The following is a 13,493-nucleotide window of genomic DNA, read 5'->3' as shown; positions in this document are numbered from 1 at the left end:
AAGGGGTGTCCATATACTTTTGTATATATAGTGTGTGTGACTTGTTAAGCACATTTTTACTCCTGAACTTGTTTAGGCTTGCCATAACAAAGGGGTTGAATACTTGTTGACTCAAGACATTTCAGCTTTTCATAAAACAAAAATACAAAAATGGCTTTGACGTTATTGGGTACGAAAAATCGCAATTTAATCTATTTTAAATTCAGGCTTAAACACAACAAAATGTGGAAAAAGTCAACAGGTGTGAATACTTTCTGAAGGCACTGTTTCCTATGACATAGCTTAGACCACATATTTTTTTTACGTTTCTTGTAAGATATAGGCTCAAGCTCTTTCACCTTGTCTAAGGACACTTAGAATACAGATGGTCCTATTATTTAAAGGTAATATCCCTCCATCTACTCAATAGTCAATCTGGACTGTATGACAGTCGTGGAGTTGTAACACTAATGCGGCATGAATCAATTAATGGTATGACGGTGAACAGAGTTCATTAGCTGTGCCAGATCTAAAGGAGGCAACCACTCCTCCCCCACAATAACCCCTCTTCACCTCTCGGCTCTTTATGGTTCACCCATCACTTCAGCCCAACAGTTAACATCGCCACCCTGTCTCTCTCTATAAGCTTGTGCCTTTGTTTTTGTGTTTTCAGGCTCATCAAACATGGTGACCGGGGAAACAAAGAGTTTCTTCAGCCTTGCAAAATCTGTGAGTCAGAAATGCTGAGTCTCTCACTGAGTTTACTGAATGGAACAGTCTGTTTTAATATTTATCGGGGATTCATTACTTATAAATGAAACACAAATTCATTATTGGGGTAAGTGATGTGTGTGTCTCTGGTTTGACTCCCCAGTGGTGGCAGGTTGAGAAGGTGAACCCTATTAAACTCTACGAGGAGAACAAGGTCATTGCTGGATTCTCGCTGCTCAACCTCCTGTTCAAGCAGGGCAGGTGTGGGCAGGTGAAAACGGTGGTGGAGAAACTGTTCTCCCTCTACAACCAGAAGAAGATCAAACCTGTGGTTGACTCCCTTTGGGCACTGGAGGAGGTAAGGGGACAGCTGGTGAGCAGGGACATTTCCCTGAACACATCTGGTATGATGTCTTTGACTGGCAGGTCTACTATACAGCCAATCTGGGAATGATCCACACGGTCACTAAGGAAACACAGATGGGTAGTAGGAAAGTTTTAGAGAAGGTGGTATGGAAACATCTTGGATGGAGTGTCATCTGTTGTTTGTCACTGTTCCGCTGTTAGTGGACATTGGTTCGGCCCGCAGATGGCAGGTGGGCCGTTGAGACCGGTTGCTTGTTTTGATGGCTGCAGTTATGTGACGTTCACATTCACGCCCACATGAATTCCATACATCAATCTCTCCATCTCTGCCAGTGCATCTCTCTGGGTGTCTGTTTTCCTCTTTCTGTTTCTACACCGTCACCAACTGTGTGTAAAGAAACACAAATGTGACATTTGGGTGTTTCACACATTCTGCTATTTCTGTGGACTTGATAGTGGAGCTGCTCGTGGTTAGCAGGCAGCTCAGCACAGAGGGTCATAGATTCATTTATTGAGACAACACTCCTGCTGCTATGAGGTAGATGATTGGTGGTTTAATTATTCACAAGATCCCCTGCTGATAGAACAGTGAAAGGCTTTTCCTCTCCATTCATATTACTGGTGTTTACACTCAGTTATATTTCTTTATACACATATATATATACAGATATTGACCAAAATCTGTTTCAAGTAAAAAAATGTATAGACAAATTAATGTATAGACAAATTATTTCTGTCCTTCCTATCGAATGTCCGAAACACTACTGTACATTTCATTTATCCATTCCAGGAAATGTGAATAGTTTCTCTGGTAAGGCTGACATGTTGTTATTTGAGTAGAAACAGTCAAGGAGATACAGTGTGTCATGTAATTTAACTGAATTACATTGTGTTGGTCAGGTGGCCAGTTCAAGTCACAGAGCTGACCTCTCTGATTCAGAGGGGTTGGGTTAAAAGCGGAAGTAAAGTTTTGGTTGTGTGCACTAGACCAGTGGTTCCCAAACTTTTTATAGTCCTATACCCCTTCAAACATTCAACCTCCAGCTTTGTACGCCCTCTAGCACCAGGGTCAGCGCACTCTCAAATGTTGTTTTTTGTCTTCATTGTAAGCCTGCCACACACACACACACTATACAATACATTTATTAAACATAAGAATGAGTGTGAGTTTTTTGTCACAACCCGGCTCGTGGGAAGTGACAAAGAGCTCTTATAGGACCTGGGCACAAATAATAATAATCAATAATTTTGCTCTTTATCTCACCATCTTAAAAATAAAACCTTATTTGTTCATTGAAAATTGTGAATAACTGACCACAGGTTAATGAGAATGGTGTGCTTGAAAGGATGCACATAACTCTGCAATGTTGGGTTGTATTGTATTGGAGAGAGTCTGTCTTAAATCATTTTCTACACACAGTCTGTGCCTTTATTTAGTTTTCATGCCAGGGAGGACTGAGAATCCACTATCACATAGGTACGTCGTTGCAAAGGGTATCAGTGTCTTAACAGCGCGATTTGTCAAGGTTAGGATACTCTGAGCGTAGCCCAATCCAGAAATCTGGCAGTGACTTCTGACTAAATTCAATTTTCACAGTTTTCGATGAGTCTCTCTTGTTCAGATATCAGGACTGGAGGCAGGGCATGAAAGGGACAACGAATCCAGTTGTTTGTGTCATCCGTTTCGCGAATATACCTGCATAATTGTGCACCCAACTCCAGTGCTTCCATATATCACATTTGACATTGTCCGTAAGCTTGAGTTAATTTGCACACAAAAAATCATACAATGATGGAAAGACCTGTGTGTTGTCCTTGTTAATGCAGACAGAGAACTTCTTAATCATAGCCTCAATTTTGTCCCGCACATTGAATGTAGTTGCGGAGAGTCCCTGTAATCTTAGATTCAGATCATTCAGGCGAGAAAAAACGTCACCCAGGTAGGCCAGTCATGTGAGAAACTCGTCATCATACAAGTGGTCAGACAAGTGAAAATGATGCTCAGTAAAGAAAACTTTAAGCTCGTAGGCTTAAATTCAAACAAATGTGTCAATACATTGCTCCTTGATAACCAGCGCACTTCTGTATGTTGTAAAAGCGTTACATGGTCGCTGCCCATATCATTGCATAGTGTAGAAAATACACGAGAGTTCAGGGGCCTTGCTTTAACAAAGCATTTTCACTGTAGTGTCCAAAACGTCTTTCAAGCTGTCAGGCATTCCTTTGGTAGAAAGAGCCTCTCTGAGGATGCTGGAGTGTACCCAAGTGGTGTCGGGAGCAACTGTTTGCACGCGCGTTACCACTCCACTATGTCTCCCTGTCATGGCTTTTGCATCATCAGTACAGATACCAACACATCTTGACCAACAAAGTCCATTTGATGTCACAAAGCTGTCCAGTACTTTAAAAATATCCTCCCCTGTTGTCCTGGTTTCCAGTGGTTTGCAGAAGAGGATGTCTTCCTTAATTGACCCCCCATAAACGTAACGGACATATACCAGGAGCTGTGCCAGGCCCGACATATCTGTTGACTCATCCAGCTGTAACGCATAGAATTCACTGGCTTGTATGCGAAGCAGTAATTGTTTCAAAACATCTCTTGCTATGTCACTGATGCGTCATGAAACAGTGTTGTTTGATAAAGGCATTGTCTGTAAAGTTTTCTTTTGGCCTTGTCCACCAGCATTGTCCCAGCCATATCCGCGGCAGCAGGTAGAATTAAAGTCCAACGTCCCTGTCTGTTGTTAGGTGCTTTCCCGGGTAAGGAGGCAGTAGCTCTTCGGCTGCATCAGATTCACAACTGTCAGTGTCCATGCTAACAACAAATGTATTATTTCTGATGCTAGCATTGGATGTGCTCGTGGAAGCAGAACAACTTGTGTCGTCGACAGGTGCAGGTGTAGTACTGCTGGTAGTAGCAATACCACCAGTAGAGCAGGTATGTGTCTCTATGGACACAGGCCTTACTTTTTTTTTACCATTTATCAATTTTTGAGCAAGCGGAATGAGCAGCAGCTACTTTTGGCTACATACTGACCGTTAGTGGAATTCCCACAAGAGAGAAGTGGTTAATGTGATTGGATGCTAATTCTTTGACTAGGCTACCTGTATTTGACATTGTGTTGTTATTTTGCTGAACACTAGACTGTTTAATTTTATTTTTGGCAGTGAAACGAGGCTACTTATGTGAGGAAAAAACTCACCCAAATGTATAGACCCGTTGAAAAATATAAATGGACTGTTTGAAAATGTGAAATAAATAAATAAAATGTGTATTTTATTAAATAAATATATACACATTTTATATATATATATACATACATACATATATATATACATACATACATACATACATACATACATACATACATACATACATACATACATACATACATACATACATACATATATATATATATATATATATATATATATATATATATATATATATATATATATATATATATATATCTCTTTTAAAAAATATTTATTTTATTTTAAATGTGAATCACATTTTTCTTTGTCTTACCCCCAGAGGCTGGTTTGGTACATGATTCTGTACAGTTCCAAAAGGGTTCTTCAGCTGTACCCATAGGAGAACCGTTTTGTTTCCAGGTAGAACTCTTTTGGGTTCCATGTTGAACCCTCCTTGGAAGGGGTTCTACCTGGAACAATAAAGTATTCTTCAAAGGGTTATCCTATGGAGATAGCCAAAGAACCCTAATTGGTTCTAAATAGCACCTTTTTTTCTAAGATGGGCTCCCTTGTGTTCAGAACACAGCCTTAGTTGAACAGCCACCTGTGACTTGCTTGAAGACAGTAAGCAATAAATAAAGGATTTATTTTATACTGAACAAAATTATAAACGCAACATGCAACAATTTCAACCATTTTACTGAGTCACAGTTCATAGAAGGAAATTAGTCAATTCAAATAAATACATTAGGCCCAAATCTATAGATTTCACATGACTTGGCAGGGGCACAGCAATGGGCGGGCCTGGCTTCCCAGTGGGTGGGCCTATGCCCACCCATGGCTGTGCCCCTGCCCAGTCATGTGAAATCTATAGAGTTGGGCCTAGTGTATTTATTTGAATTGACTGATTCAGAATGTTTTTCCCCACGAAATAGTTTTACTACAGATAGAAATAGTCCTCAGTTTCATCAGTTGTTCATGTGGCTGGTCTCAGACAATTCCGCAAGTGAAGAAGCCGGATGTGAAATCAAATTCAAATAAAATTGTATTTGTCACATACACATGGTTATCAGATGTTAATGTGATTGTAACAAAATGCTTTTGGTTCTAGTTCCGACAGTGCAGTAATATCTAACAAGTAATTTAACAATTCCCCAACAACTACCTAATACACACAAATCTAAAGGGGTGAATGAGAATATGTAAGTACATGTAAGTATATGGATGAGTGATGGCCGAGCGGCATAGGCAAGGTGCAATAGATGGTATAAAATACAGTATATACATGTGAAATGAGTAATGTAAGATATGTAAACATTATTAAAGTGGCATTATTTAGAGTGCATTGTATAAAGTGACTAGTGATACATTTTTTAAAGTGACCAGTGATTGGGTCTCAATGTAGGCAGCAGCCTCTCTGAGTTAGTGATTACTGTTTAGTAGTCTGATGGCCTTGAGATAGAAGCTGTTTTTCATTCTCTCGCTCCCAGCTTTGATGCACCTATACTGACCCAGCCTTCTGGATGGTAGCGGTGTGAACAGGCAGTGGCTCGGATGGTTGATGTCCTTGATGATCTTTTTGGCCTTCCTGTGACATCGGGTGCTGTAGGTGCCCCCGGTGATGCGTTGTGCAGGCCACACCACCCTCTGGTGAGCCTTGTGGTTGAGGGCGGTGCAGTTGCCATACCAGGCTGTGATACAGCCTGAAAGGATGCTCTCGATTGTGCATCTGTAAAAGTTTATCGGGGTTTTGGGTGACAAGCCTAATTTCTTCAGCCTCCTGAGGTTGAAGAGGCATTGTTGCTTCTTCTTCACCACCACCTCACGTCTGTGTGAGTGTACCATTTCAGTTTGTCTGTGATGTGTACGCCGAGGAACTTAAAACTTTCCACCTTCTCCACTGCTGTCCCTTCGATGTGGATAGGGGGGTGCTCCCTTTGCTGCTTCCTGAAGTCCAAGATCATCTCCTTTGTTTTGTTGACATTGAGAGGTTGTTTTCCTGACACAACACTCCGAGGGCCTCACCTCCTCCCTGGAGGCTGTCTCGTCATTGTTGGTAATCAAGCCCACTACTGTTGAGTCATCTGCAAACTTGATGATTGAGTTGGAGGCGTGCATGGCTACGCAGTCATGGGTGAACAGGGAGTACAGGAGGGGGCTGAGTACGCACCCTTGAAGGTCCTGGGTGTGCGTGGTTTAACGTGACCTGCAGTTGTGAGGCCAGTTGGACGTACTGCCAAATACTCTAAAATGACTTTGTGGCTAATGGTAGGGCAACATTAAATTCTCTGGCAACTGCTCTGGTGGACATTCCTGCAGTCAGCATGCCAATTGTAAACTCCCTCAAAGCTTGAGACATCTGTGGCATTGTGTTGTGACAAAACTGCACATTTTAGTGTGGTCTTTTCTTGTCCCCAGCACAAGGTGTACCTCTGTAATGATCATGCTGTTTAATCAGCTTCTTTATATGCCACACCTGTCAGGTGGATGGATTATCTTGGCAAGGCGAAAATACTCAATAACAGGAATGTAAACTAATTTGTCCACAACCTTTCAGAGAAATAAGCTTTTTGTGCATATGGAACATTTCTGGGATTTTTAATTTCAGCTCATGAACCTTTGGACCAATACTTTTGTTCAGTAAAGATCCTTGTTTGCTTGGTTTATTGTTTTTCCTTTTGATCCTATCAGGTGTTGTGGTGGGAAAGTGACAGACTGACTCCCCACTATTCTGCATGGTTGTCATGGTTTCAGAAGTTGATCCATCCACAGCATTCTGCAAAGTCATGCCAGGGTGGTTGGCACCTTTAAATGCTCATACCAGAATAGGAAATAAAGGGATTGAGGAATTTTAAATCCCTAATTACAGATGTATCACACTTATATGACATACTGTAATAAGTTATAATTTTTTTCCAATCAAGATTTTTTATTTGGAAATAATGATCTAAATATTTGCCGTGAGGTCACTGTCTTCGAAATCAGTCATCCGAATAAACTTGAAATAAACATATAATGACAGTCAGTGGAATAAATGCTATCCTAGCATGTCAGTTACTTTGAGTTGATAAATTGACTTTTCTAAAAGGCTTCCCTATCTTAGTTCTGTCCATTATAAACATTATTGACTTACAGGCTTTCAGAGTGTTGACTAAACCTACAATAATTTTACTCTGGGGACTGCATGTACTTGTAATACTATTGACAATGAGATTACTCCTCGTGTGCAACAATAGTGCAGGCCTGAGTTGGTCAGAGAGACATGACTGACCTTCTGTATCCATATGGTCCCTTTCCATCAGGACATAATGTGATGTGTGATGAATTGAGCTCTGTCACCTGAATGCAGAACCACCGTTCCCCAGACATGGTTCTTATTAATCTCTGCTGTTCACATCCCCCAAGAGGGCTCTTCAGAACACATGTTCTCTATCTGGAAGCCTCCACCACACAGAGAGTTATGTTTTGGATGTGAAGGTGTGTTCTGCCTTATGCCGTCACAGCGTGGAAAAGTGTAATTTAGAAAGTCATGGAGATTAGTACCTGCTGCTCCATACTCATCATAAGATGTAATAACATACTAGCTACGTGGTCTGTATCACCTGACTGATATGTCTGCAGACTCCGCACTGCCTGGAGCAAAACTACTCTGCTAATCTTGAGGAGACTGCAGCTGGTACCGCAGAAGAGGGCGAGAGAGTGTAAGGGCTGAGAGAGAGAGAGAGATAAATTAGTGAAGGTTAATGAGAAAGCAAGGGATAGTGGGGGATAGTGTTGTGAGAGAGAGAGGTTTGAAGGAGGCTTCAGTGTTGTAACATTTCACAGCATCGCTCACACTAAAGCTCAGCCCTAATAGTCATCCTTGTTTATGATCCTACTGTTCTGCTTGGAAACAATACCAGACCCAGAGGGGGAAATAGATGAGTTGGCCATGTCTTCTCCAAGCAATGTGAATCTTATTACCTGTGTTGTGGCCATGCTTTCTGGATGCCATTTAACCCCCTGAGCTGAAGATGATTATCTGGATACTTTCTATGACAGCAACAGTCATCATTCAACACCAGTGTGGCCAGGGGCCTCGCTGTGATTGTTTGGTATGGTCCTCTACCTTCTGTTCCACAGTAGTCATGAGGGAACTCATGCACCATCTCCCCGTGACATCCTGACCAGGGGATATCATTTTGTTCTCCACAGCCTCTTAATGTCTCTAGACTCAGATTTGTTTTGCAAAGCAATATATCAAACGGGTTTGCACAATGAAAATCAAGTTTACCTATAAGGCTTTTGTCTTGGAGAAAGGCAATGATGTGTTTCTGTCTTTTTTTCTTCCTCTGCTTTGAAGAGTGGCTTTGAAGCCACAGATTTCAATTACTACAAACTATTTCTGAACGCCCTGAGCATCACAGAGGCAATTCTCTCCTGTGCCCGTGAGTCAAGTGATGTCCTGGAGAGGTTCATAATAAAGTTGAGGGGGCTATTAGAGGAATGCAGCCGGAGAATGCACAAAGCTCCCCCCTAGAGATGCACATCAACCAGCTGTATCCTGCTCCTCCAAACCAGTCAGTCTTTCACAGCACTCCAGGAAATGAACACCCCTCCAGAAACACAACTCTAGTATGCTTTATGCTGTGCTGCTCACTCAGGGAAGAACCCATTTTTAACTTGGGCCACATCCATTTGTCTGTTGCCTAGGAATTGTCAGTGACCTGACACCTGAATGCATATCGGTTGTTTTCGGACAGTTGTTTACTGTTGTTGCAGAGCTCTCCCTCCCAACCAGCCTGGCTGTTCCACTTTGCTCCCTGACGCCTCAGATCTGGCATTGGCAGGAGGCAGGCAAGGCAGCTCTGGACAATCTGATTTATGGTCCTCTCAGACAGCACTTGTTAAAACTCAGCACCAGCAGTGTTTTCCCCTCACCAGCCTATCAGGCAGAAGGCCATTACTGACACTGGCATTACTCAGGATGTACTACCACCGTAGCCAGGCTACAGATAACCCAAGCCTCAGTAGATTCACTAGTCCACCTTGTCCTGGAAATATGTTTTGATTTTTTCATTAATGAGACTGTCATGGTTAAAGTCTGCTGAGTTGGCACCTACATCTTGTGTAACACAAGCTTGAACCACACTTCCAATGCTTTAATGCTGTCGTCTGTATCCTATCTGTATCCTATCCTACAGCCGAGAAGTATTCTCAACACAGCACCTTTTCTGTCGCTACTTGTTGCCCAGTGGACTTCTGCTCCGCTGTCTCGTGTCACTAACTGAGCTACAGCATTAGTATTACGTGGTTGTATATCACGGCACAGCTCTCGGTTTGGCCACACCAGATCTGGCGTTACCTCCCCGGCTGAGCCAAGCTTGGCACTGTTGCCATAGGAACCAAGGCCCTGCATTGAGAAACAGGCCGGAGTGTAGCCAGGGATCTCTCCGAACGTGAGGGTGGGAAGAGAGTGACCAGGCTGCCACAACCTGTTATGACACCCTAGAGACATTTTCACTGACCAGTGACCTGTAGGACTGTGAAATCTATCAGCAGCATGTGGGCTCTCAGACACACTGAAATGAGACGTGCTAAGACAGGCATGTATTATGGGTTGTTATCATTGTTAGCTACTGATTCCACCACATGGTCTGATCATTCCTGTTTATTTCAGTGATTCAAATGGCTGTTGTCATCCACCCCATGTTTGCTCTGGCTCCTGCACCTTTCTATTACCACTATCATGTAAATGAAGGCTCTTAAATCTTGGCCTTAGCTACGCTTGTTGATTTAATGACCTCACACCTGGCAAACCTGGCCTGTGTAAGACAGCATGATGAACACAGTCCTCTCCTCTCGTAGTAGGCAGTAAGCTGAATGTGCCCAAATGGCAAAGGAACTGAAGCCCCCAGAAAAGGTTGTTTACTGTTATCTGTTCATCTGTAATACATGGAGGAAAATGGATGGCTGACTCGTATTGGTGAATTGTTCATAAACATGTGAAATGATAGACATTAATGTTATTCATCACTGTGCAGTCCAACTGATTTGCAGAGATGAATTGAACAGCATGTAAACGGCTGTAAATAACTAGATAATATCACTGTGATTCCTAAACCCTATTCACTTTGATTAAATCTATTTTTAATAATGTAACTTTTTTCCTTATATGCACAGCATTGGAAATATGAATTTCTGTATCACTTGACTGAGTGGACTATTTTCCTCTGCATTGTTAAATGTGTCAAGTCAAGATATCTCAACATGTGTCCATCACAGCACACCGTGTTTCCTTCAGGTGATCGACGGGAGCTTGTGAATTTTCTAACTATAATAATAGCACATCAGAATTTCCAGAATAATGACAGTTTCTCTTTTCCTCCATTAAGAAGTCTGAAATGTCACTTGTGATAATGCCACTTGTGATAATGCACTTCTATTTTTTGTGGCTATTAGCAGGCCTTTTGGGTATTTCCAATCCACAGATGTGGTAGACATTTTTAGATGGGATCTCTTTATTTCTGCTGACAACATCCCAATTTGAAGACTATTAGTACATTTTCAAAAAGACAAGCTTAGCTTTCCCACTCAGTACTGTACTATCTTTTTCATATGCACGTGCAGGAAGTATTTACACCCCTTGACTAATAATTGTTACATCCTGAGTTTAAAATGGATTAAATTGAGAATTTGTGTCACTGATCTACACACAATACCTAATAATATCAAAGTGGAATTATGTTTTTCTAAATATTTAGTAGTGGTGGCTGCATCATGTTGTGGGTATGCTTGTAATCATTAAGGATTGGGGAGTTTTTCAGGATACAAAATACACTCAATGGAGCTAAGCACAGGCACAATCCTAGAGGAAAACCTGCTTCAGTCTACTTTCCACCAGACACTGGGAGATTAATTCACCTTCCAGCAGGACAATAACCTAAAACACAAGGCCAAATATACACTGGAGTTGCTTACCAAGAAGACAGTGAATGTTCCTGAGTGGCTGAGTTACTTGTCTAGAAATGATTAACAACCAATTTGACAGAGCTTGAAGATTTCGAAAAAAAAAAGAAGAGTCGTCAAAAATTGTACAATCCAGTTGTGCAAAGTTCTTAGAGATTTACCCAGAAAGACTCACAGCTGTAAACGCTGCCAAAGGTGATTCTAACATATATTGACTCAGTGGTGTGAATACTTATGTAAATTAGATATTTAAAAAATATATATATACACAAAAGTTTGGGGTAACTTAGAAATGTCCTTGTTTTTGAAGGAAAATATATTTTTTTGTCTATTAAAATAACATCAAATTGATCAGAAATACAGTGTAGACATTGTTAATGTTGTAAATTACTTTTGTTGCTGGAAATTGTAGACTTTATGGAATATCTACATAGACGTACAGAGGCCCATTATCAGCAACAATCACTCCTGTGCTCCAATGGCACGTTGTGTTAGCTAATCCAAGTTTATCATTTTAAAAGGCTAATTGATCATTAGAAAACCCTTTTGCAATTATGTTAGCACAGCTGAAAACTGTTGTCCTTGATTTTAATCACAACGTTTCTAAGTGACCTCAAACTTTTGAACGGTAGTGTATATTTCTAAAACCATGTTTTCACTTTGTCATTATGGGGTATTGTGTGTAGATGGGTGTGAAAAAAATGCTATTTAATCCTTTTTGAATTCAGGCTATAACAAGAACATGTGGAGTAAGTCCAGGGGTATGAGTACTTTCTGAAGGCACTGTATTTTAAAAGGAACATATGCTTTGTCCTCTTACTAGCACACCATAGAACAGCAGTCTTGCCAAATTCAATGAAAACCTACTTTTGTTGTTGTGGGACAATGATCTGAAAAGAACTTGGCCACACTGGCCACCATAAACACATTGAAAGTCTTGGGAACCCACATCCAGTTTAATCTTCTCCATGTCAGCATTTTCCTTTTCAGATTTTAGATTCACTCTAGCTCACATGGTGACAAGATTCTGTTATTTGGTGGCACAAAGGGAGGTCTTTTTTGCGTGGTGAAAAAATATTTTCCGTTATAAAGCTTTTGTAACACAGGTCTATTGATGCTATGGCTTTGGTTACCTCTCTTGCTCTCAAGCAATTTCCTATGCTACAAACATCTGTCGTGGAAAAATTCTTACACAGGGACACTCAAAGTCAATCTTAAATGAATCATTGTTTATTGTCTTCGCGCTGGAGAGGTTCCAACCAACTCAATGCACCATAGAACACATGTCTGTCAGAAGCTCTTCCTGGGCAGTCCCAGCAGTTGTCTTATATACAGCTATACACAGACAAGTTATATTTGCATGATTTAGCATAATTAATTAATCATTATCGTTTTGTTTCATTCATGGGACCGACCAATACTGTTTCATAACATGTGACAGACCTCATGAGGCTTCTCCTCTCTAAGCTGAGACCTTAACTGAGATATCGTTTGTTCGTTCTCAAAACAACGTCTGGGCGTACTGCCAAATTGCCGTTACTGATAAGAGGAGGATTTGTTCAGTCAACCACTTGCATGAACACAGACATTGGTTTATATAACAGCACATGAATAGAACACAGAAATTAGTTATAAGCACAAACATTCAAATTCCCTTTACACACCTCCGCCTGAACCAGCTATAATATGACTGACAATGTAATCGTCTTCTTCAGAATTTCTGCCTTTCCTGTCATTTGGGGTCTTGTTAATGTTGGAATCTATTAGAAGTTGTGACAGTAGCTGTGTGCCTAGAGATCGATCTCCTGTGTGAGGCTGGTGTGGGATGCCGTGGCCTTTTCCTGCTGTGGGAGGAGGATCTGTTCATTAACCAGCTGCCCACATTCATCTGGGAGGACCGCTCTCTGCTAACATTCAGATTACAGCTGCCTGATAACGAATGTTAAGTAATTGATCAAGCCTGACAATGCTTTTTCGGAAAGGGCCTTCTGATCCTCATAGGCTTGGCACTCACCGGTACGACACATCACAATGCTACCTCTGGCATGGTCTCAGAAAGGAATTCCAAGATATGACTGTTTAACATCGCAGGGACTTTATGCAGCCATACCTGGTTGTGTAAGCAGAAGCTTTTCCGTAAAGTCCATTCGGAAGTTATTTTTGTGGTTTGTTGGTGAAATGAGTTGTGCAATTGTCAGCAGTTGTGGGAAGACAGATACTGTAGCTGTCTATGGAGATCTCCGTGATGTTGTCTTGGGAGGATATCGTGCAGCATGTGAGTTTCAGCTTTGTAT

General features: G+C 41.3%; 1 protein-coding gene across 1 annotated transcript in view; it reads left to right on the top strand.

Annotated features, from left to right (window-relative positions):
- Positions 1 to 13,493, top strand: part of LOC110506505 (synaptic vesicle membrane protein VAT-1 homolog-like) — a 30,566-nt gene that overhangs the window by 7,668 nt on the left and 9,405 nt on the right. The window contains exons 6-7 of the mRNA XM_021586160.2: positions 653 to 708; positions 854 to 1,048. Coding sequence (XP_021441835.2) covers positions 653 to 708; positions 854 to 1,048 — 251 coding nt within the window. The remainder of the gene's footprint in view (positions 1 to 652; positions 709 to 853; positions 1,049 to 13,493) is intronic.

The sequence above is a fragment of the Oncorhynchus mykiss genome, chromosome 26, assembly GCF_013265735.2.
Source record: "Oncorhynchus mykiss isolate Arlee chromosome 26, USDA_OmykA_1.1, whole genome shotgun sequence".
Classification (NCBI taxonomy): domain Eukaryota; kingdom Metazoa; phylum Chordata; class Actinopteri; order Salmoniformes; family Salmonidae; genus Oncorhynchus; species Oncorhynchus mykiss.
The sequence above is the reverse complement of the archived record's forward strand: the minus strand, read 5'-3'. Positions and strand labels throughout refer to the sequence as shown.